The sequence below is a fragment of the Pyxicephalus adspersus genome, chromosome 6 (genome assembly GCF_032062135.1).
Source record: "Pyxicephalus adspersus chromosome 6, UCB_Pads_2.0, whole genome shotgun sequence".
Taxonomy (NCBI): domain Eukaryota; kingdom Metazoa; phylum Chordata; class Amphibia; order Anura; family Pyxicephalidae; genus Pyxicephalus; species Pyxicephalus adspersus.
The window spans coordinates 68,752,204-68,776,110 of NC_092863.1; the positions used below are offsets into that span (position 1 = coordinate 68,752,204).

The following is a 23,907-nucleotide window of genomic DNA, read 5'->3' on the forward strand; positions in this document are numbered from 1 at the left end:
TTAATGACATCATGATGATTGTATGAAGGTGAATAAAGTTACCCTCGTGGCTATAAATGAACAGTTTTGTTCCTGACACGCAGAACAGAAGACAATACTTTGATAAGTGGCAAAACATTACAGAACATGTATAGTAACATGATCAACTAGCTGTACCATGGCCTGGGTAAATAAGAACTTTTACTGAGATGTTAGTAATAAAATAAATTTTTAGAAGAGTTCTCCTAAATGTACAATAACATAACACACAAAGAGTCTGATAACTACACAAACTGAATGGGGTGCTTGGTCAGTGCATAGAAAATTCCTTCATTACCAGACCACACATGCTGCATTACATTCAAACAGTATAAAACACAAATACCAATAAATGCAGGTACAGAAAACCAACAAGTAAACATCAGACCTTTAATTAAGATAGTAAAAACCTTGGCCATAACATTGAAGATTCCAATGGCTTACTAATCATGACACAGAACAGATATCAGATTTGTACTTTTGACTTAAGGTGGGCTGTGAAGCAATTCTCTTTTCTATTGCTGCATAACAAATGCAGTTTATGTTCATCAAAAACTAGATATTTAATAATGCAGCGGAGTATATCAGATTTTTGTTACTTTTAAAAAAGACCAGAAAAGTAATATATTTAAATGTTTTAAAAAATACATTAATTCTCAATTATTATTTTTGAGCATAGCCATTCAGGGAATGGGTGTTAAAGTAATCTTGCGCAGCAAAATCTAAATTTAAGTGAAAGCAAGATCAAATATGTGTGTTCATCCAATGCACAGCTGATATTAGATGCTACTCACTGCCACCATGCTTGGGTGCACTTTTAAATCAAGTAGTAGAGGTTAAAAAAACAAAAAAAAGCCACTGGCATCTCATTAGCTTGTTAGCATTGCCCAATGTGTTTACATTACTAAAAAAAGAAGAAATATACTTACCTAACCCACTGTGCTTCTGCTCCAAGATCCTTGCTGCTCTGAGATGGCTATTGTTATCGGCCAGCACCTGGAATGGAAGATGTCACTGTCAGATGCACAAAAGCAACAAGATCTGGAATACTGATACAGGCCACCCCATCTCAGACAGGTAATGTTAATACTGATGCATGACACAAGTTAGTTGGGAAGAATCAGAAAACCTTGTCATGCAATATTGCCTCCGGACAACAATCCACTTCACAGATGAGACCTGTGGCAATGGGGTGGTGCAAAGCAAGCATTCAAAACAGTAATGGGCACATAGAAAAAAGGAGAAAAACAAGCCAGTAACCAGAGAGCTTTCAGTTTTGCAAAACCATGGGCACATTTGAACGAGACATCCTGTTTGGAAGGAAGTGAACAGGAGAGCCTGGAAACAAGCAGCTGAGTAATGTCAAAACACAAAGTCACTATAGTCCATGCATGAGCCATATAAATGAACTGTATGAGTATGGCTTGCAGCTTGTACCCAATGTAAAAGGCATACCCTTTTCCTGAAAGAGCTTTAGCTGTACAGACAGAGAAACTCCTAGAAGAAAACGGAATGTGAACCAGAACCTCTTCCATGATCTGCCAGAATTCCATACATAACTTGGTAATCAAGCTCACCCCAGTAAAATTAATCAGTGCCCTACTGAACACCAATTATACTTTATGAACTGCCTTGCCAACCAGTAATAATGTGGGAAATACAAGCTTCCCAGTATCAGGAAGCACCAGACTTTGGTCGTCTACTTTTAGAAACATGAAAACTGTCATTGTCAACTTCTCAAGCTAGTTGCTTCATGACTGTCATGCTGACCCCTTGGCAATATTACCATGCATTGTAATGCATTGAGGAACTATGGCCAAGCAACTGGAATTTTCAAAAGCTAAAAATGGAACCTCCATATTAATTTTAAATGACAGTAAATGTAGGAACTAAAAGTGGGGGCTGTGGGCTGACACCTCGATTGAACTATCTGCAAGGGTTCAGCTAGTAAAGTGCTGGAACCCCTAACATGCATTTGTTTTCAGCGGGTCAATCATTAGGTAGTAATACAGATTTTTAAAGTGATACTTCAAATTTTGCATTTTTAAAGCCAGCTAATCACTGCTCCATATTTTTATAATTTAGGTTCATTTACACAGCACAGTAAAAAGTATGAATGTAACATAGTGCAAGAATCATAGCCATTTCTAGGTTTCCTATCTGCACAGACTTTGTGTGTATGTTAACAAACACTGACTGAATTCAATTTATTCTTTTTTTTCAGCTATGTGATACTCCACCCTGGGTTTCTGTGACTTATTATATGAAAATATGGCAGATTTATGGAAGGAGTTTTGTTATGTCAGGCGTCAATACACTAGGTACAGATTGCTAAGAAAATAGAATTAGTATTGGATTGTCACCCCTGACACAGTTAATATCAAGTACATATTCACTTTGGACAACGAAACGATATTTTGACCCCCATAGCATCGCTTTTACCAAACGGATAATTTTAAGAGATTTTCAGATTTGATGCCAAATTAGTTTTAAAGGACAGCTAAGCCAAAGGTGTTGGTTTTCTTTACATATGTACTTGGATATAGGTGTTTTACCTTTTTTTGTATTGCTAGTTGGCATTATTAATAAAAAGCTAACAATTTTACAAGTGGTGCCAAATAAATCAAATGACAGAACACATTTACATGCAATATAACACAAACTCATAGGTGATTAGATGTCCTTTAATACCATCTTTGATTTGTTTTGTGCGTAATAGAAAAAAAAAAGTTTAGTGAAGTAAAGTTTAAAAACCTGTTGCCATGAGCCAAAAATACTGGATGTGAAAGCCAATGATTTAGGGGACACAGGGGAAGAAGTGATTTGATCCCCTGATCTGCGTCTTCGACGCCCAGAACCCACAGCACCGGTGTAATGCATCCAGGTACCGATACACTCTGGGCTAGACACACTCAGGGGGCTCTCTTCCTAGAAGTGAGAAAGGGGGCAAAAACAGCAAAGCATGCAAAGTTAGAAACAAAGCCAAATGACCAGGAAAACAAAAAAAAAATCTTGTTTCTAGACTAAAGAACATAAAATAACCTTTAATGTGTGGCATGAGTGTAAGAAAACAACTAACTCTACAAACTACATTTACAACAGTATTAGAAGCATTATTTAGGAAGAAATAATAGATCATTGTAGACAAGTGCCAGGAAAAGTGTGACTCAATCACTGACTCAAAGATGATCAGGTTATGTTTTTGTAATCAATATTGGCACCAAAAAGGTTAACAGTTTATTTGGGTTCAATGGACAAATTAGGGACAGGCCACATATAAACAATACTGTGTAAGACTTAAACAACCCAAAACAGTTTTACATAAAACAGAAGAATATACATAAACAAGCTTTGCTCTGTGCTTTATATTATATTCTGTTTATATATGTATATGCAAAATGTACTGACAGTCTTTACACATGTATGAAAAATAGATATATAATTGTTTAATTGTAGAAATCTAATTGTATTACAAAGCAGTGTGCACACATTGTCATCTTCAGATAATACATATGGCGGTCACATTTTTTTACGGACTGTATTGGAGATGATTTGTCTCAATTTAAAAATAATTGCAGCTACTAGCATTTTATTATTGCCATAGAAAAATCCAATACTATACACACACACCAATAGTCCTATAAACAAGCCACATTAAAGGGAGCAGTGACATAATGATGTTCAATAGGAGTTCATAAACAACCAAAAAAGAAAAAATGTTTACCTTGACCGACATGGTCATACTATCTGATAGAGAAGAGGCACTTACCTCTACTGAGCCTATCTTTCTGGAACGCGGTAAGGGAGACTTCCTGTGTATGTGAATAGGATCAGACACCATAGGTTTAAACATCACCATGGACCTGTCAGGCTCATCTCTTCTGCCCACAGCAGACTCTTCATCGCTGTCATTGCCATGAATGTGTTTCTTGGAGCTTTCACTCTATTTTTGAGAACACAAAATTTGTGTGTGTGCATATACCTTGTGTAAATATATATATATATATATATATATATATATATATATATATATATATAAAAAATGTTTTTGTTTTTTCAGGAAGGTTAATTTAATACTGTGAAAGGCATTTCAATTATGATTTTGCAGAATTAGTAATAGCAGGTAAGATTGACAGTTCTTAAAACGACCAGCTTGGTTAAGTAAAAACCTTTATCAGCCACAACGTTCCTACACAAAACACTCAACACTAGTTTTATAGTTATTCAATGCGATTAATATTTGAAGACAGAGAAGCAGTCCCTTTACCTACACTGTCAAATTGCACTTTTAAAAATAATCTCCTATTTTACAAACAAAACTTTTTTTTAAGGTGCATATGGCTCTGACAGTTCTGAGATGCAGTCTGCCAGCACAGTCAGATTCAAGTCATACAAAGCCTGGAACACTTATTCGTGGGAAGATGGCATTCTTAACTTCAACCACTAAATGGTGCTGTGCATGAAGTAATGCCCTGAACATGAAGGAAAATCCATAGTTTCTGTAATTCGTCTACCTGAGAGAAGCTGAGAGAAGAGGATTGTTTTACTCACTGTAAAATCTTTTTCTTGGGAGTCATTTCAGGGACACAGTCTCACCTTCAGAATTTACTGCCATCTGCAAGATGATTGGAGACTGGCAAACAAGGAAAATTGTAGGATACTCCTAAAAATGTGTTATGTACTAAGTGCATAAACACAAAGGGGTGGGATATGTTGCATGTGTCCCTAAATGGACTGTTAAAAAAGGAATTTTCAGAGAGTAAAAAAAATCATATTTTCTTTGCCACTAAAGTACCACCTTGAGGGTGTACAAAAGTAGTCCAGCTAAGAAGTGGGAAACACAAAAAACAATCCCTAACAAGCCCAAAAAAAAAACAAATGGACTATCTGCAGCTCAGCCGGCTGGATGACCTTACGGTCAAAGCTGGCATCAGATAAGGCTGCAACATGCACAAGGCTGTAACATGCACATGGAAAAACTTACATAAATTGTACAAAGGACCAGGTGGCAGTCTTGCAGATCTGGAAAACAGATGCCTGATACTGAGAAGCCCAAAAAGCACTCAAAGATCACAAATAGAATTTGGAGCCAGATCCTCAAGACCCAAATCTTGAATGATGAAATGTTTGGGCCACCTAGAAATGATGAAAAAAAAGGAGCCAGAGCACCCTTAATGGGTCGATCTGGAATTACAAAATGGGATTCAATCTTCTTAAAAAAAAAAAACATTGGCTGGGAGATGGACCCTAAGAGCCCAAACCACACAGACAATTGAGCTGGACATAAAAGCAATGTCCTGGATGACATGAAGGGCAGAAAATAACTTAGATAAAGAGGAAGTCCTAGGCCTCAACGTCTTCTTGTGCTTATGTAATATCAAAAAATAAGCCCCTGAATGATAGGAATGCAACAGCCCCAGACCATCAGTTGAAGTTTTGAAAATCTGAAGCTTCTCCTGTGGAAAAAACACTCTGGTCCTGTTCCCAGGATATGATACAGATGCTTCAAAATATAGTCTATTCCAGCTCCAATCACATAACTTACAGATTTCATTTAAAGCAATTAAACAGAAAGAAGATCAAGTTGTAAACAAACCTCTCTGGATGCTGGTCTGTAGCCAAATCCCGAAGGTAAGTTCTTATCTTCTTCGCAGCCTTTTGCACCTGGACTAAAGTGCAATTCCACATGGAAGCGTTCCTCTGATGACAGATCCTATTTAGAAATAAAAAAGATGGGGATGATTTACTATACAATCTGCATTCTGCTAATAAGTTTTGTATGCACACAAAAGCCCATTTACCTTGTTTGGGTCCTCATACAGCATAATAACTATCTGTGTCATGTAATTCAGTTCATTTACAAAGTTCAAGTAGTCCATTGCCCTCTTCCACTGCTCATCCTTTGTCTCCTACACATCAAAATTGACAGTATGGCAATATTTTTATGTACACATGAAAACAGATAAAAAAACAAACACATCCCAAACAGGAAAACAAAGTAGTAATTGGACACATAAGAGGAGTATGTAATTTATGGTGTGTATTACGATATATCCTCAGACGTTTTACAGGAAACATTTCTGAAAAAAGATTTATGTAAGCTGTAAACAGGAAGCAAAAACAGGAAAGATAAAAACATTTAGTTTTAAGAGAGCAAATTTTCCATTAGGCATCTCTCTGTGACTTGGACTGGGAGACAATATTGTCCTCGAAGAATACTGAACAGAAATAGGAATGTTCCAAGTCTGTTCTACAAAAGCACACTGAAACATATATTCCAATGGGTAATAAGTTTTAAGAGACTAAAATCAAAACCTATTTGGCTCACAGTTGATGTTAAAAAAAGACAAAAGGAACAAGAAAAGGGCATTCAAAAAATACAAAAATGATGGACCACCTTCATCATTTGAAAACTATAAAGAATACAACAAAAGATGTAAAAAGGAAAAGGTGATAAGATGTGCAAAACTTCAAAATGAAAGACAGATTGCAAAGGAAAGTAAGTCAAACCCCCAATTTTTGTTTAAGTATATTAATAGCAAAAAGTTCAGATCTGAGCATGTAGGCCCCTTAAAGGATGTCGGTGGGTTGGTAACCGGGGATAAAGAAAAGGCAGATATACTAAACACTTTTTTTTTTTTTTAGCTCTGTGTACACAAAGGAAAATGGCAGAGCTCAAGTCCAAATTCATAATAGCAATGTCACTGCCTTAAATGAGTCACAATGGCTCAGAATTGATATGATTGAGAAACAGCTCGGAAAAATTAAGGTTGACAAAGCGCCAGGACCTGATGGCTTACAACCACGTGTCCTCAAAGAGCTGAGCTCAGTTATTTCAAAGCCAATATTTCTAATTTTTAGAGACTCTTTAGTCACTGGTAAGGTACCAATGGATTGGCATAAGGCCAATGTGGTTCCTATAAAAAGGAAGCAAAGTCATTACCAGGTAACTACAGACCTGTTAGTTTAACGCCGATAGTTGGAAAGGTCTTGGAGAGTTTGAAGAACCACAAAGTGAAGTTTCTGCTAGGAAATAATATTATAGTGATAAACAGCATGGCTTCAAGAAAGACCGAAGTTGTCAAACAAATTTAATCTCTTTTTATGAGGAAGTAAGTAAACAGGTAGACAGTGGAGTAGCAGTTGATATAGTGTACTTTGCTAAAGCATTTGACACTGTACCCCACAGACAGGTAATATGCAAGTCAGGGTCAATAGGTTTAGAAAAGTCAATCTGTAAATGTAGAGAACTGGCTTAAAGACAGATTACAAGGTACAAAATCACAATGCAGGTGTATATGTATTGTGTATATAGAACTCCCTACTACTTACATCACAAAGTGCTCCAAAACGAAGAATTGACAGTAACGAATGAACATGACTTTCACTGGTAAAATACAAACGTGTGCGTACGTGTCGTTCTGGAGACATCACACCTCGAGAATACCTAGAAAATAAAGATACCAGCTTTTTCAATGTTTCAGCTGTCCATTTTGCAGGACAACATGAGACATATTTTAGCTATAGCTGCTACAGAAAAACACAATTATGTTGATTCAATAAGAAGGACAGGAGTCTGTTCAAGGTGTCTTAGGAAGTCAGTTTCATTAACTAGGACTGCATTAAAATCGAAAAATCAAAAAAGCAATGACAGAACTTGGTCTAACATAGTACAGCATTTTTCAAAAATAAAGGAATAAAGCTTCTTACAGTGGATGAAGCTTATTTACTGTGTCATCATCTTGTGTTCTCTGTAGATCAGAGCGAATCTTCCGAACGAGAGGTGTACAGTAACCTTTAGCAATTTCTAGCTTTTCTGCTTTGGATATACCATATTCCTAAAATGCAAAAAGAAACAAAAAACTTTTTCATGAACAAATTCTCATCATGTCATTGTGAAAAAAATGTATAAGCTTTTAGCCATTCCAGTTTATTATTGGTAGAAGAAAAATAAAATCAGCTTTATTAATAAACAGGATTTAAAAAGCACAATAGCAACATATTGCACATGGCTGTACATTAAATAATAAAATTTACAAAGCATAACTAAGAATGATATAATGACTATAAGGAATGAGGATGTTTAATTAGCACAAACTATAAACAGCACATACAGGACTAAAAACATACATTAGAATTTTTAGCGTCCTACTTTCAAATGTCATTTGTAAAACTCTTGCCCCCTATTGTGTCACAAACTCCATTAGCATTATCTAAATTGGTTGGTTTAATGAGGTTTGGCATTTTAAATAACAGTGCACCTAAGTAAGGTTATAAATCTTCTGTTTAAGCCTTTTATTTAATAGCTTGAAAGAGCAAGCTGAAACCAAAGTTCCAATTAAACTTTTCTGTACTGTTGATAGACTTTTGTTTGATCACAACTGTCAATACATCTGTCAATAAATTCTAAATGATTTCAGAAGCCTTTCAAACTGATTACTAGGACAAATTGAAGCCCGTAAATATGGATTGTCTGGGATAGTCAAGACATTTTACCATCCCAGGTGTGATAAAAAGCACTTCGTTCGTTCGTTCGTGTGCCTTATCACAACGATAATCTTCTGGTGAAACAACCTAATCCTTTCCTCTGCTGTGGTATACAAAAAACAAAATACTACATTGTGCCACTTTGAGTCAAAGGAGGACAGCAGTGCGTCTTGGCCCTGGAACTAATTAGGGGATGCCTGGCCTATGTTTAGAGGGTGGTATTGGACAGTTTTCTGCCACCTTAAATCAAACCCATATTCCACTAAAGTCAAACATGGTCTTGTTACCTGAGGAATGACAATATCAGCTAGTGCCTTAGATATCCTGTACAATTCCATTGTGTTCTCCAGTTTTAATGAGCCATTGTGTTGCACATCATACTTTATACAATCATAAATATCAGGAATCTTGCTGATGTCATATCTTCCATTTTTTGTTTTGAAATCTTTTTCCAGTTTGGACCACCTACGCAGCATTAGCTCCAGGGTCTCGCTGTGGTAGAGCTGAATGTCTATATGAAAAGAACAGTGCAATATGACATTTTTAAATCAGAATTATTGACTGCAGACTAAACTTGTTTCTGGCATAGACCAGCAAGCACAACTGTATAAACACCAGCAACATCCATGCCCATGTCCCATTACCATGATTGATGTTTTATAATCAAGCTTTAATTTGAATCCAAACAGATGGATTTATTAAAGCTTTGGGTAATTACAAACAAAACATCAGTCACTGAAAAACACATGGCATTTTAGGAACATATTCTAGATTACATTACCTGCAAATTTCGGGTGTTCCATTTTTAGACGAATTTGGGATGTCAGGCTTTGAATTAATGAATACACTTTGTCACAAGTCTTAACTGGATTCTTTATAATGTGCATAGATTTAATCTGTGATATGCTTCCAGTAGGAGTCAGCTACAAGTATAGAAATACAGCAGTTTAATATTTCAGTAATAGTTTGACATTTCAAAGAGTTTTTAGTCATAGTTTGAAGTGCACATATACAGAATGTTTTATATTTCCTCATATATTCTGCTGTGTCTCTTAGGCAGGAAGTGAAAAGAAATCCCCTGTAAGGGACACACACCACATAAATAAAATACATGAGAGGAGCCTCAGTCATTCTTTTTTCAAACCAAAACTCCAAAGTTTTCGCTTTAAATTAAAGTCAACCTTTAACACATGCCATTGGAAATAGACTAACAACATTAGGTATATACTGAGACAGTGCCCACAGATGTAATCTAGACCAATAAAATGTTACAGAAGCATTAAGGTCCCCTAAAGTAAACATAACACAAGGTCACCATCCAACATTTGTTTAGCAAACAATAGCAGAACATTTACTGAATGGATTAGTCAGTAAATTGAACCAGAACAGGCTACATTTTAGATATGCTACAGGCTAAAGCTACGTACACATGTCCAAAGGTTGTCGGCAGATATCGGGCGAGAACCTGGTGTGAGTACAGCGCCAGTCGCCCATCATACGAAGGACCATCCTGGCGGATCCACAGACGATGGACGACTAACAATACTAACGCAAGGTAAGGGGGAGGACGCACAGCAGGGTGCCGCTCTGTCACTCTTCCCCTACTCTCTGCATAGAGCAGAACAGTGCTGTATGTACAGCACTCGTTCATGCATCGTGCAGTGCTAGTCATTGAAAAGGATCTTTCACGATCCTTTCCAACGACTATTATTGCACGTGTGTATGTGGCTTTAGTTTCAGCAGCAAATATGTGTGTAGGATTATACCAAGAGTATACAGAAAGCGCCAAGTGGTGAACAATCCTCTACAAAGGCTCAAAGACAGGTTTGAATTATGTAGAGGCAGAGAGCAATTCTGGTTAATTTGGACCTAAAACATAGTTGTAACAACTCAAAAAGAGTAGTTTTTATGCTATTTGCTTATCCTATAGCATATCTAACATCAAACTTACCTTTTCATAGTCTTCAGCACTAAAATCGCGATCTCTCTGAAGTATTTCATGAAGTCGTGCCTTCACTCGATGCTGACAGCTGCTTAATGAGTCACTGTCACTATCCAGGAGACCGTTCATGTTGGCACTTTTCACCATCTGCACAAGTATTGGGGTCAACTCTCCTTCCAGAGCCAGCAAACCCTAAAAATGTAATTGGTGAAAACAGAGACCCTTTGTGTGAAGAATTGTTTAGACTCTCCATCCAACAACCTATAAAATCCCCCCTCCCCCCCTTCTTACCTCATCCCCACTACCAATTAAAATGGAGAATGGAACCGTCAGGCAACATTTAAAAATGGAGAATTGCTGGGACATGTGACTAATGAAAGTTACAATTGTGCTTGAAAAGGAAAAAAATCATGCAGTCGTAGGTACCATATGATGTTTCTATTAACTACCTTTACTGGGGTACTAGATTCATATCTTGACCAGGACACCATCTGGACAGAGTTTGAATGCTTTCCCTGGGTTTCCACCACATACCAAAATCATGCAGTTAGGCCAACTGGCTTAACTCTAATATGACCCCCAAACTGACAATCAAATTATGACATTCATAAAAGCAGAAAATACCCCTCTTCCTTCTAAATAGTATTTTCACAATGTCACTGGAAAAACAACCTTGAATTGACTTATTTAGCATACAATGGCTGTGGTTTTATTATACTACTACTACACAGACTCAGTTAAACAGAAAATTTAGGTCACATCAATATACTTTAGCAAAGGCTGCAGCAGTCATCTGGACTCTCCCTTCATCTGAGGCGTAGATCTTCAAATCATGTCTGTAAGTACTGTGTAACCTGAGCAAACCACATCCAGGAAAACCTGCATAGTCTCCTGAAAAACAATATACGTTATTGCAGATCACACATACATAGGTATTGCACAAAACTGGACCCTTTTTGATAAAAAGAACATCATTGATATTTTCAAACAAAAGTGAAGAACAAGAAAATAATAAGGAATAAATGAGTAGTCAATGTTAAAAAGACATCCACTGCATGTTTATTATAAATTTTTGTATTGTGCCCAGTATGATTACCCTGAAGCTGAATTACCTTGTCCTCCAGGATACATGCACCGAAAAGCCCTCCCAAGCTCCTCTGCTTGAACTCGCCCTGCAGGTGTCAGTTCACCTCCCCACTTAAGGACTAGAAGTAGTGATGGCTCTTCTCTTCGACAGTCTAAAAAGAACATACTGTATTAAAACCCTTTTTCTTAAACCAGTAAAAATAGACAAAATAAAGAAGTCAGATTATCTGATCTGCACAACACACTGCCATCTAATAAATGAGATCCTAAACTCTAAGATAACCATACATTTTTTGTAAAAGTAAACGGCATTCCAAAATGTTGATGCTCCTACAATGAATGGCGCAAAGCTACTGGAAGTGCGAACAGTAGGGTTTTAATATACTAAAGCCACGTGTAAAAAGAGAACTCTAATGGAGATATGCATCAGGTAATCAAATTCACCTTGCCCACAATGCCTTGTATGCAGTTGGTGAAAAAACGTGCCATTTTCATTACGCCAGATTTTTTTTTTTTTTTTACGGGCATAAAAAATCATTGATTATTAACTGCACAAAACCCAGCCTTTATGTGTTTGTTTAAATTTAATTGTACATAATGAAAATAGGCCTCATACATACTCGCCAGGACAGATCTATGAACGACGTCGGACGGCTGCTGTACAATTGTCAGATTCTCGGCTGAGAATCATTTGACATGTGTACGCAGCCTTAGATCTTTTGAACTTTCATAGGAAGAGAATTTGAAAGAAAAATAAAAGTTTAAACATTTAAGTTAGGGAATACATCAAATAGGAAAGTTTTATAAACCTATGCAAAACCTTTTGTTTGGCTAACTAAAAATATTTCAAGTAAAGTGCAGGATTTCAAAAACATTTAGCTTTTATGAAACCTTAAAATACATTCTGCAAGCCACACAAGGCATCTCTTATATTTTTTTTACTTTCCTACTACTATCCACGGCAAACACACCTTGTGAATAATATGTCTACCCTAGCTGTAATTAGTGATGATTTTAAGACCTGGCTATCCACCAACATAAACCAATTCAGTCTAACCTAAAAAATTCATGTTAACTAATTTAATGGCCCACACAATACCTTCTTCTTCACTAGATGTCTTGGGACAACCATGGGGGAGATACGTCAATTGAACTTTGCGATTTATTCCAGAAAAGTGTCCATACCTTAAACAAAACAGAGTGATAATAATTAAACACACACTTAAGACTACGCATAACTATTATACATAATTATGTCTTGGCGCTCCTTTAGCTGATCTTTACCCATTACTTACTTACCATGCCTTATTTAGCTTATGTTGGGGGTCTCCCTATGTCTGAGCCCCCAACAACAAAAAGTAAGCAGACTAGTGATGTACCTTCACATACAAGGAAGTGCACTGCTGTTTTTCACACTACATTTTCAGGGTGCTCCTGAGGGGCAAATAATTTAGGATGTTTTACAACAGCAACCCGAATGGGAATATCTGGCACCCCACCCCATGCATATGCATGTATTATAATGTAGCTTTATTTGAATCTGATATCTTTATTTAAGAACGATGTTGTTTTTTTTTAGTTAATAACTAGGGTTTAGAACAGGAAGGGCAACACTTACTTAGAAACTACACTTGCTATACCATGCAAAAGCCAAGTATTGCACTTCTAGATGTCCCCCAGACAAAGAACCACTTAAGGGAACAAGTAAGTTAAAGGAAAAATATTTTTTTTCCCATTGAAACAAGCTTACTTACATCTCTAACACAGTCTTAAGCTGCTCCAGCTTTGCTTTGCTTTCCTCGATTTCAGAATCATTGTTCTGTCCGAGCTCCACAAGAAGCTGTCTTGCAATGTCCAGAACTTCCTATTAACATAACACAAATAAAAGCATATGAACAATTGTGAACCTTCAAATACTTGAGGTTTCCTTAGATATTAAATGAAAAATGACTTGCCTGTAATTGCTTTGGTTTCTTTAATTTTAATTTCCCAGTCTTGTAGCCATAACACTTTTCAAATAGATCAAAAAACCTTGGAGAATAAATGAAAAAAGTTAAGATCTTATTTCCCATTAAGCAAAAAACATTATAAAACATCAGATTGGAGATCACATGTCAAAAGTCATCTTGGTTTTAATTTTTGGCTTACAACAAGAAGTGACAAGCCCAACAAAATGCATGATTGGTATGATTTCTGAGCTTATATTGTTGATTGCTGTATTAGATAAAACATATACAAGCATTCTAAAGTTAATAATTTACCCTAAAAGCTGTGTTTACTTGCAGTACACCAAATGCTTTCCCAAATGTAAGAATACCGGTATTCTGCACATGAATAAAAGCAGGGAAGACGGTTATGTTAATATTTAAAAATGTATTTAAACCGGATTTCCAGGAAAAGCTAATATCTAATTGCATGAGGAATGAAAGAATCTTAAAGGGTTTTATTTTATCCCACATCTGTACAGTAATCTAGTGTTACACTTTAGTCCTTATTAGAAGAAACGTGCTGAGAGGCAGTTACTGCTGTTGTCACTACTTTTGCAGGGTGACCAGGGTCTTATATTCAAGCCTCCCCCTTCCTGTAGTTTTCTGCAGGCAGCCTGAAGTGGGTGAACAAGATGGGTTTCTGCTCCTTGCAAACCCAATGTAGGACGTGGTGATCATTTACAAATACCAGAGGTTGTTAAGGTACACAAAGTGACTATTGGGAAATACTTTTAAATGAAGGTTTTTGTGCCTGGAGTTTAACTTAAAAAATAAAAAACTGTACTAATAGAAACCTGTATGCCACTACTACTTCTTGAACAACTAGTTGCAAAGCAATTCAATAAATTGTTTCAATTCCCTCAAAATCTAAATTCTCTCAGCAGATTTTGACATTACCCCATTGCTATTAAACGTTACATTGATGCCTAAAGTTAGAAACATATACATTTGTCGAGGTTCTAACAGTTTCTGATACCAAGAATCCTGACTTTCCGAGAGGTAAGATTATAAAACAAAGAATAGGACAAACAAAATTACCCAAATACATCAGTGTTCTTACTTTTGATGTCTTACTTCCATTTTCATTTTTTGCTTTGGTGTCCTGTCACCATGTCTTATCACTGCAATAACACACCGAAGCTCCATCCTAAATAATAATAGTTAGATTAGGAAAGGATTTTCTCGCCAGTAACAAACCATTTACCTATTTCCATAAAGTCATTCCTACTCTATCTGGATAGTTAAGATGTCACTCCAAAAATGGTCTGAGATGATTCCATAGAGGTAAGTGAAAGGCTTAAAGCTTTTTTTTTTTATCTCTGTAGACACTTACTGATATAAACTTTATTTTATTGGTTTTTGTGCTCTTTCTGTTGTGACCGCATACAATGCCAACAGGGCGTCCACAAATCCCAATGTTTACATTAGGGATGCTTTAGGTAAGTCACAATCCATCTTCTTTAACCTCCTCTAATTATGTCAATATTTTTATGCCAAAACCAGTAAACTGTTTTGCATGGAAATTTGTTGTTAAATATTGTAGGCCTGTAATTCTTATGAATAACTGCCGGGTATGATAACGTTTAAAACAGATCATAAATAATAATAAATGTAACAAATAATTAAATAATATAATAATCAATTAATTTAAAAATTTGATCAAATCAAAACCACTGAAATTGGTCCAAACAAGGGTGCAATATTATTGCTAAATTTAAATATAATGTCTAGTAGACATCCCGGGTATGGTAAATACTAAAACATGGTACTGCACAAAGTCCAACGTCACAATCAGGACAGTAGCACCTTTTTCCTTTCGGATCTTCCTTTCACTGTCATCCCTCTTTGAGCAACAAACCACGGACATCCTTGTAGGTGCTAACTTTTTCTTGGTTGGTGGGATGTAGTCCATGAAGTAACAACCAGTCAGGCCTTCCAGGTTGACAACGGCAAAAGCAGGACATCCAGGTCTATTCACAGCCATTGATGGTGTTTGGTGGTTCTTGACAAAAGATTCAGAAACTTTCCAAATTAACTCAGAATAACTTACAGGCCTATCACTCTTTTGCTTGTAGAGAATGTAGGTATTCCACAAGCACTGCTCAACAAAGCAAGCATTGCTCATCAAAATACAATGCCTTTTTGTAATACTACTTATGCTGTTTCCTCATTGATATACACGATTGCTGTATTTTGAGTTGAATTTTGTCCTTTTTCCAGTGTAAAGGACTGAATTCCATATGTAGCCAATTGACGATTTGCATCAATCATGTAGGATTTCAGGCCAAATCATGCTCACTTTGACGCAATGTATTGCACCCAGCTGAGCCTTCCCTTGTAGGCCATTAGACTTTCGCCTATGCCAGGGGTCGGCAATTCTTCAGCCTCCTTGTGGCCCCCTGTGGCCATTGACCCTGATGGAGGATCATCTTCCTCCTGTAGAGACTGCCGAGGAGAAGATTCCCCTTCCGGTGTTCTAACGAAAAAATCTACCCGTGAAATAAATCTACCAGGGGGCGTGTACAATGATGTCATCCTCAGGAAAGTTTCACAGCTGTGTTTGTGTATAAATGCAGCATGTCATGAACATGACATGTTACATCTCTCCCTGTACAAACCTCCTTATCTCCTAAACAGTATGTACACAGGACCCTCATAGCTAGCAGTACCCCAAATTAATTCTCTCCACCTTTAACAACTTTCAAAATATCGGGGTCATAAATATAAAAAAATAGTTAAAATTGAACATCAGGGTTGCTGTTTTTAAAAGGGCATCTAAAAGCCCGAAATTAAACATACAAATTAGGAACCCCCAGGGCGACTTACATAGCAACGATGTACAAAACAAAAAACGTATCTAAATGGTGCAAGTGGGGGACACCTGTGACTAACACCCCCTAAAATTTCATCATTAGGCCATCTTCTAAACACAAAAAAAAAAAAAAAAATCCACCCTGTTTAAATGCATGTTTCTTATGATTTAATCCTACATTACAATCCTACATAATTATGTGTAAACATTTCATCTACATAATTATGTAGGCTATATATCAATTTATTTACGTAACTATATATTATTAATATATATTTAATTACTTGTTATTCTATTTATCAATTACCACATAAATTACCTGTTATTTTGGGAAAATTATGTATGATTGCTGGACTCTAAAATATAAAAGTATATACAAGAAAGATTACTGATTACTTTATACATGAGTATATTAAATCCAGTGAAATACAGTAAATACTGCACAAATACGTAAAATAAATCATGATACTAGGGGCATAGTTCAGTGTTTCATTTATTTCAAAGTAGGCCCACACATGCACACTGAACTTCTGTTTGTTGTATTCTGTTGTTGCAACAAGCAAAAAAAAAAAAAAAAAAGATTAAAACATTTAAAAGTTTATAAGCTATGTTATGTTTTGCGGCCCCAGACTATTTTTCTTTAGTGGAAGAGGGGGCAAAATGGCTCTTTTGATAGTAAAGATTGCCGACTCCTGGTCTATGCTGATGTCTCTTTCTGGCACATAGGCCTGTTGGAAATTTGTAAGATACATTTGAAATACTTCCCAAATTTTGAGTTTTGGTGCAGGATGAATAGTTTTATCAAATTAATTTTTGGCAAAGTGTAGATACTTAATGATCAGGGTAAATCTGTACTCTGGCATGACTGTGGCAAAGAATGGAGTGGCAAGTATTTTATTGGTAGACCAATACCACTTCTTTGGTCACTGGTTCCCACTTTCTGCATCTTGCAAACCTCAGGTGTAGAGCAGCTAATTGTCGTGCAGCGTACCAGTTTGTCTCAGCAACTTTTTTTCAATAACCTCATCGATCAGAAACAATTGCAGGTATGCCAAAGGGTCATTTCGTTCAGCATCAATTTTTCACACCAGGTGTGCCAGTAAATGGGAATCTTGGGGGCGCTGCCTGAGCCGCATCAAGGTCAGCAGAGCACCAAGTGCGCACATTACGGACTTCAAGCTCAGATTCGTTGAGAGTTCACTTTCACTGTCTGATGACAAGTTTCCTGGTGAATCGCTATCACTTCACAAGTGACTCCAAATCACTATCGCTGCTTTCTAGTTGTTCAAAAACAGCTTTTGCATTGGCAAGATGCCTTTTGGATGCCGTGGATGTGGTCAAGTCTCCAGTAAGAAGTCAGGAACGTTCAGGGTCAAAGACAAGTGTCCAAATGAGGAAATCAGGAAATGATGAAAAAGGTCAGGAAAAGTTCAAGCAAAGTCAGAACAAGGTCAGGGCTAATAGTGGACAAACTAAATTAGGGCACTGGACAAAGCTGTTTTTTGCATTAAAAGACGTACTTCTGCATTTATTATTTATTATATTTTACTGTAATCAAGCATTTAAAAGCAGATTACAATGAACCTTTTAAATTTCCCGCCCGGCCACGCCTCCCCAGTGTACCGATGCTTCACACATTACATCGAGAATGCATTGTAGAAGCTGGCTGGGGATCGTCGAGAACGCACTAGATCGAGGGGCGCAGGTAGAAGTTTTTTTTCTCCACCCGAGTGTGACTCAGGGTTACCACTTTTGGTACAAAACATTCACTTGGGAATACCAAGTCACACTCCGGAATACGGCCCGGGAGGTTAAAGCAATAACATATTTATTACATAATGAAAACGACCATCCTTTCCAAATTAGTATTTTTTTTTAAAAAAAAGCAATTAAATTTTTTTTTAATTCTGCAGCACTATATAGCATATTAGAAATACTAAAGAAGAATGTTTTAACAACCACATCATTATTATGTTTCATTTCACACAATCTGAAAAGATACCTTATAACCAACATTACTGAATAAAACAGTGCAAAGCCCCGGGGTGACACCCACAAAACATTTAACTACAATATTGTAATTAAAAGTCATATTTTGTTAAGACCAAGTAGGAGGAATGGTTACAGAGGACTAAAGAGCAGCAGTCATGGACTGTGGATGATAGGATGAAAGTAACATTCAATGATGAATCTACACTGGCCAAAGAGATGATGCTAAAACATTTGTTTGGTGCCATGCCAAACAGTTTATATCTCCATCTGACAGCAAAAGTATAAATTGAAAAAAATGGTACATAAGGCCATCATGCAAAGCTGATTGGTCATCTGCTATACAAGACAGTTGGAACCTCACTGATGAAGAATATTGTTTTTCATTAGTGATGACTGTGCCTCAAAGATTTCAAGCCGTCATAAAAGCAGAAAGAGGTGCAAAAAAGTACTAAGTGGAATTTTTTTAGGGTTTTCAGATTCTTTTTTGTTACTGTTGAGTGATTCTATATTATTTCCCTACTTGGTCTGAACAAAACTGAAATTTATTACAATTAAATTTAATTTGTTTTACAATGAGAGAATGTTCAGCTGTTAAATAAAATAGTTGTGTCATATCTGAGAATTGTGTTTTTTTGCAGTAAGGTAAAACAGCTGAATGAACATCCTCCAAGAGTAGTGATTCCATCATTTTTAGCTAGAGGTTTTTAAACTTTGTAAAAGTGAAGGAGGCATGTGTACCATATGCTGTAGAACAATCCAAAGAAAAAGAAACAGATGTGCTTACATTGTTCCTGATGTTGTGGGAACTATAGGGATATCTTCTGCTTCCAGTGGTATTGACCAGGGAATGTGGAACTGAGGGGCTAACTCACGCATAATAATATTTCTAAAAGGATCCAAAACAAATGTCATGAGTGGTAAATTATTTACATCATTCTTCATGAAAATTCTTCATGAAAAACACAAATATTTCAAATTATTACTTTTTCAAGAGGATTTTCTCCAGTCCATGCTACACATTTGTGCAATCCAAATACAGCATGAAAAATATTTATTTCTGCCTGCTATATGTAAAGTTTTGTCACACAGAGTAATTAAATGATCAGGTGCATTTCTCACACAACATGTATTAAGTGGATATTTTTTGTAAGGATTAAGTGGATTTTTTACAGTTTTGTGTGTAAAATGCAGATAAAAGCTCTTACATATCTGCCTTACCCTAAAATCTTTGCGCAGTCATCGTAATACTTCATAGAATTCTTTACAAAGCTAAATCCATTGACGTCGCAAACATAAGACTGGCCATTTGCACGAAGCAAGTCAAATCCACAAACTGTTTGCTGAAAAAAATAAAAAATAAAAAACAAGAGCATTAATTATTTTTAATGTCCTAATAGATTTTATATTTCTTGTGACGATCATTCAGAAGCCTCTCCAAAATGTTAAAATACATGTGGGCTCATCTCTGTATAGCAAAGAATTGAACAGCTGCCATGAAGAAACGAGCCAAAATGCCAGGTGTATTATTGGTGACTTTAAAAGGGGGAAGGGGCCAATTTTTCTCATCAAACACTAATTTTGTTATGGAGAATGTCAGCTCCAGATTCCCCAGCCTCGCCTCACATTCAAAGAAAAATGCTGCTACTGTACTTCAGGTATTAAACATTCACCCATAATAACAGAAGAAATTTTACATACTCAGTAAAATCAGGCCAGAGAATGTGCCAGTTTTACACATGCACCTCTTTGTATTCCACACATCATATATCTGCATCTTATGAAACTCTGCAGCAGAATTTTTTTATTGCCACTAAATCTTGTTCTAGATCAGCTATAACAGTAATGGCCATAAACAAGGCCTTGTGATCAATAGCAAGAAAAAGAATCTGGTACTGAGAAAAAATGCAAATCTCCTGGCTGACCTGGAGATATAGTGCATGAATATTTATATGTTATTATTAAACAGGATTTATATAACGCCAACCTTTTATGCAGTGCTGTGCATTAAATAGGGGTTGTAAATAACAGACAATACAGACAGACACAGGAGGAGAGGACCCTGCCCCGAAGAGCTTAAACCTATATGTTGCAGCATACTTTTTTTCCCAAAAACCCTACAAATCTGTAAAGGGAGCCAGGCATCCAACATTTCCAGAGGGTCACCTAAAAGTGCCTTAGCCTTAAATCAAGTACCTGTCCTATACATTCATTAACTTTAAGGCAAAATTATTACATCTGTGACAAATGGTTTAGGTATTCCAGACAGGGATACATTACTGCACATCTAATAAATTAACCTATTTATTGATACTTGTTCCTAAAACCCATCCTGCTTTGCTACACATCAATGATAGATCCTTCAAAAATAAAATTTATACAACAACAGTACATTATAGGATTCCCAAAGCAAACGTGATCACCTTAAAAGCAAGGCACACTTTCCAGGCTATCAGTTTCTCTCTGGCATTTAAAATGACGGGGTACCGAACTTCTTTTCCTTCACTGTCCCGTTCTACTTTGCCATCAAGTGCAGGAGATTTCCGAGCTTCAGCATGGGCATAATCTGGTCCCACAGTATAAACCTGTGTTAGAAACAAAAAAAACATTACATTCCAGTGACTGCTTCTGATGCATTTACTGCGTTCCATAGAAATATAAGAAATCTGTTTCACATGGAACTAGATAGTGTAACAGAAATATGCCTCTGACGTGTTTAATATACCCAGCAAAACACTGAATACCGAACAAAGTGTTAGATATTTTAAGATTTTATTTTAGGTATACACCACCGACCTTTACATCAGTGCCATCAGTAGGCATAAACTCTTCATAAATATATGAACCGGTCTTCCTGACACTGCTTTCTGGAGAATATACACTGCTCCGGCTACCAATCTAAAGGAAAGAAATCATAATTAAAAGGCTGCAAAATATACAGAATTGTAGAATGGTAAAATGTTCATGTGGATAAAACCAAGACTTATTTTAACACTCCTGTTCACTGACAAAATAGCCTTGTTTGCAGTACATTAACAAGCATTTATCAGCTGCCTTATCAAACACCCGAAACACCAATGCACGTTTTGAATTAGCACATTTTCTCTTGTTCTCCATATAAGAATGGGAATGCCTCTCCGTACTTACAAACTTACAAGCACTGTTTTTTTTTTTTTTTTTTTTTGGGGGGGGGGGGGGGGGGTTGTCCTACCAATATATTAGCAGGCCCTTCAATTACAGGGCAGTACGGCAAGGTTAGTTTATGACCCCCCCCAAAAAAAATTTGACCTTAGACTGTGGTAATAACATATGACATAGTGGGGACATAAGATTGTGAGCCCCTCTGATGAACAGCTAGTGACATGAAAATGGACTTTGTGAAGCAATGCCCAATATGTCGGCGCTATATAAATACTAGTCACTACTAAAGTGCTAAACTGCCTGGTAGATAATATGTAAAGCTGAACTGGTCACAGGTTTACTCTAATATACAATAAGAGGAAGTTAAGCAGCTTACCTTTCGAAAAAGTCTTTGACTCCCACCTCCGGCAGATGTTGGGTAATAGATGTAAACATTATGGTCCTCAGCACTCACTGGCTTTTCTACAAAGGGTTTCTGGAAAATTTCTCCATTCACCTCAACATGATCCTCACCTTCTATTAAATTACATTCTGAGAAACACAAATCAAAAAAGTTATCTTAGACAAGCTGCACAAAAGTTCCTGCACCGTGCGTTATAGTACACAGTAACTGAATACAAGTGTAAATGAGAAATCAGAACACCTTTTCAATACTGGAATATCAACACACACACAAAATTCACTGCTAACCTGGTAGGAGTTTTTGGATAGGACACTTTTTCCCACTTCTCTGCATGTCCCTGCAAAGGTGACAGGAGGTGGGACTGTTTCTCAGGAGGTAACCAGGTACAAAAGGAGCAGTGCTGGAGAATACAATGACAGAACTGCTGGGTGGCAGGGGGATGCTGCTGGATTTCTGGTCCATACCACCTCTAACCGCATGTGCAACTGTTGGTGCCTTTCTGTCAGAGGCAGATTTGCCCATTACTTCTTTTTCTGCTTATATGTTTAGTGATTGTAAAGTGATCACTGCTTTGTTATACATGGGAATTTACAAAAAAAAAAAATAGTAAGAACAATACTATTCCGGATCTGGAGGCCCAATTGTGCTCTACGCAACCAAATTTATTCCCTATTTAGAGACACAGCTAAATCCCAATTACTTAACTGCAAACGGTTCTACTATGAGCAAGCTAACCATTGCGGTAGAGCTTTGGCAAGAGCGCTCAAATCCAAGAGGGCGGCTATGTTTATCCCCAGCATTAAAATGCCCGCGGGTGCAAAAGCACATGCCACTGCTGACATAGCTCGAACCTTCCACGATTATTATACCCAAATTTACAATTTGAGATCTGACCAGAATGGCCCGGCCCCACAAGACCAAGTACCTCAGTGCTTCTGATTTCCCTACTCTCACCTCAGAAATTACTCTCACGACGGCCTTACTTTGGCATATTTTAAGCAATTCTTTCCCATGTAGTACCGCAGCTGGTAACGGCCTCTAATGCCCTCTCTCAAGGCCATGCTATTCCACGCGGTATATTGACCGCTCACATATCAGTGATAGGCTGGCTGAACTAAACATGCGCTTCTCAGATGAACAAAAACACATAATGCTGGACGTTTGTCAAAGCATCTATTTATGATATCAGGAGACTAACTACAAGCTGGCTACCCGCTGGTACAGGACACCTGATCGGCTTGCCAAGCCTTTTCCACATACTGACGGCATTTGCTGGAGATGTGGTATAGCTCAGGGCACGCTGCAGCATATTTTTTGGGAGTGCCCCAAATTGCAGTTTTATTGGAAGTCAGCGGCTGAAATTATCCTTAAACTTACAGATGTTGATATCAAAGCCAAACAAGCCCTGGTGCTTTTTCATGTCTCCGACTTCTTGCGCAAGGTGTACAAGAATTCCCTTTTGAGACATCTATTGAACGCTGCTAAAGCGTGTATACCTGCTTGCTGGAAGAGCACCTCTCACCCGACTGGAAGTCACTGGTTAAGAAGGGTAACTGATATCTACCATATGGAAGATATGATATCCACTGATTCCAGGAGAGCAGACAAATTTTTCCAGACCTGGTATTATTGGATACATTCCTCTACATCAGTGGATGGTCCTCTCCTCCTGTATCACTGTCTGTTTTAGTCTGTCATTTGCAAGCCCTATTTAATGTACAGTGCTGCGTAATATGTTGGCACTTTATAAATCCTGTTTATTAATAATAATAATAATAATAATAATAATAATAATAACAACAACAATATAATGGGCTGTTGCAGCCCCCTCAGCCTGCCTCACTACATGCCTCTGCTAACTAAATGGTATACTTTTGTACTTTTGGTGGTTAATGAATTGAATGTGAGTAGATTTATGTAACTGATTTGATTTGTTCCCCCTCCCTCCTTTTTATATTCCCTTCCTTTATTTAAAAAAAAAAAAAAAAAAAAAAAACAAATTGCATATAGAATTTCATTATCCTGAATATGGCTTATGGTT

The 23,907-nt window shown here is 37.0% G+C and overlaps 1 protein-coding gene across 7 annotated transcripts in view; it reads right to left on the reverse strand.

Moving 5' to 3' along the window:
- The window catches only part of PPIP5K2 (diphosphoinositol pentakisphosphate kinase 2), a 56,462-nt gene that overhangs the window by 14,043 nt on the left and 18,512 nt on the right, over positions 1–23,907 (reverse strand). For 4 of the 7 annotated variants that reach the window (XM_072416117.1, XM_072416116.1, XM_072416115.1 and 1 more), the window contains exons 6-26: positions 21,840–21,994; positions 21,119–21,220; positions 20,746–20,907; positions 19,544–19,665; positions 19,110–19,211; positions 14,582–14,668; positions 13,489–13,564; positions 13,288–13,397; positions 12,633–12,718; positions 11,560–11,685; positions 11,217–11,338; positions 10,457–10,639; positions 9,287–9,428; positions 8,793–9,016; positions 7,729–7,856; positions 7,351–7,465; positions 5,820–5,927; positions 5,615–5,731; positions 3,788–3,961; positions 2,773–2,946; positions 948–1,014 (exon numbers count right to left, since the gene is read on the reverse strand). In XM_072416117.1, the coding sequence (XP_072272218.1) occupies positions 948–1,014; positions 2,773–2,946; positions 3,788–3,961; positions 5,615–5,731; positions 5,820–5,927; positions 7,351–7,465; positions 7,729–7,856; positions 8,793–9,016; positions 9,287–9,428; positions 10,457–10,639; positions 11,217–11,338; positions 11,560–11,685; positions 12,633–12,718; positions 13,288–13,397; positions 13,489–13,564; positions 14,582–14,668; positions 19,110–19,211; positions 19,544–19,665; positions 20,746–20,907; positions 21,119–21,220; positions 21,840–21,994 (2,682 nt within the window). The remainder of the gene's footprint in view (positions 1–947; positions 1,015–2,772; positions 2,947–3,787; positions 3,962–5,614; positions 5,732–5,819; positions 5,928–7,350; positions 7,466–7,728; positions 7,857–8,792; positions 9,017–9,286; positions 9,429–10,456; positions 10,640–11,216; positions 11,339–11,559; positions 11,686–12,632; positions 12,719–13,287; positions 13,398–13,488; positions 13,565–14,581; positions 14,669–19,109; positions 19,212–19,543; positions 19,666–20,745; positions 20,908–21,118; positions 21,221–21,839; positions 21,995–23,907) is intronic. The other 3 variants (XM_072416120.1, XM_072416119.1, XM_072416121.1) reach the window with 1 other exon arrangement.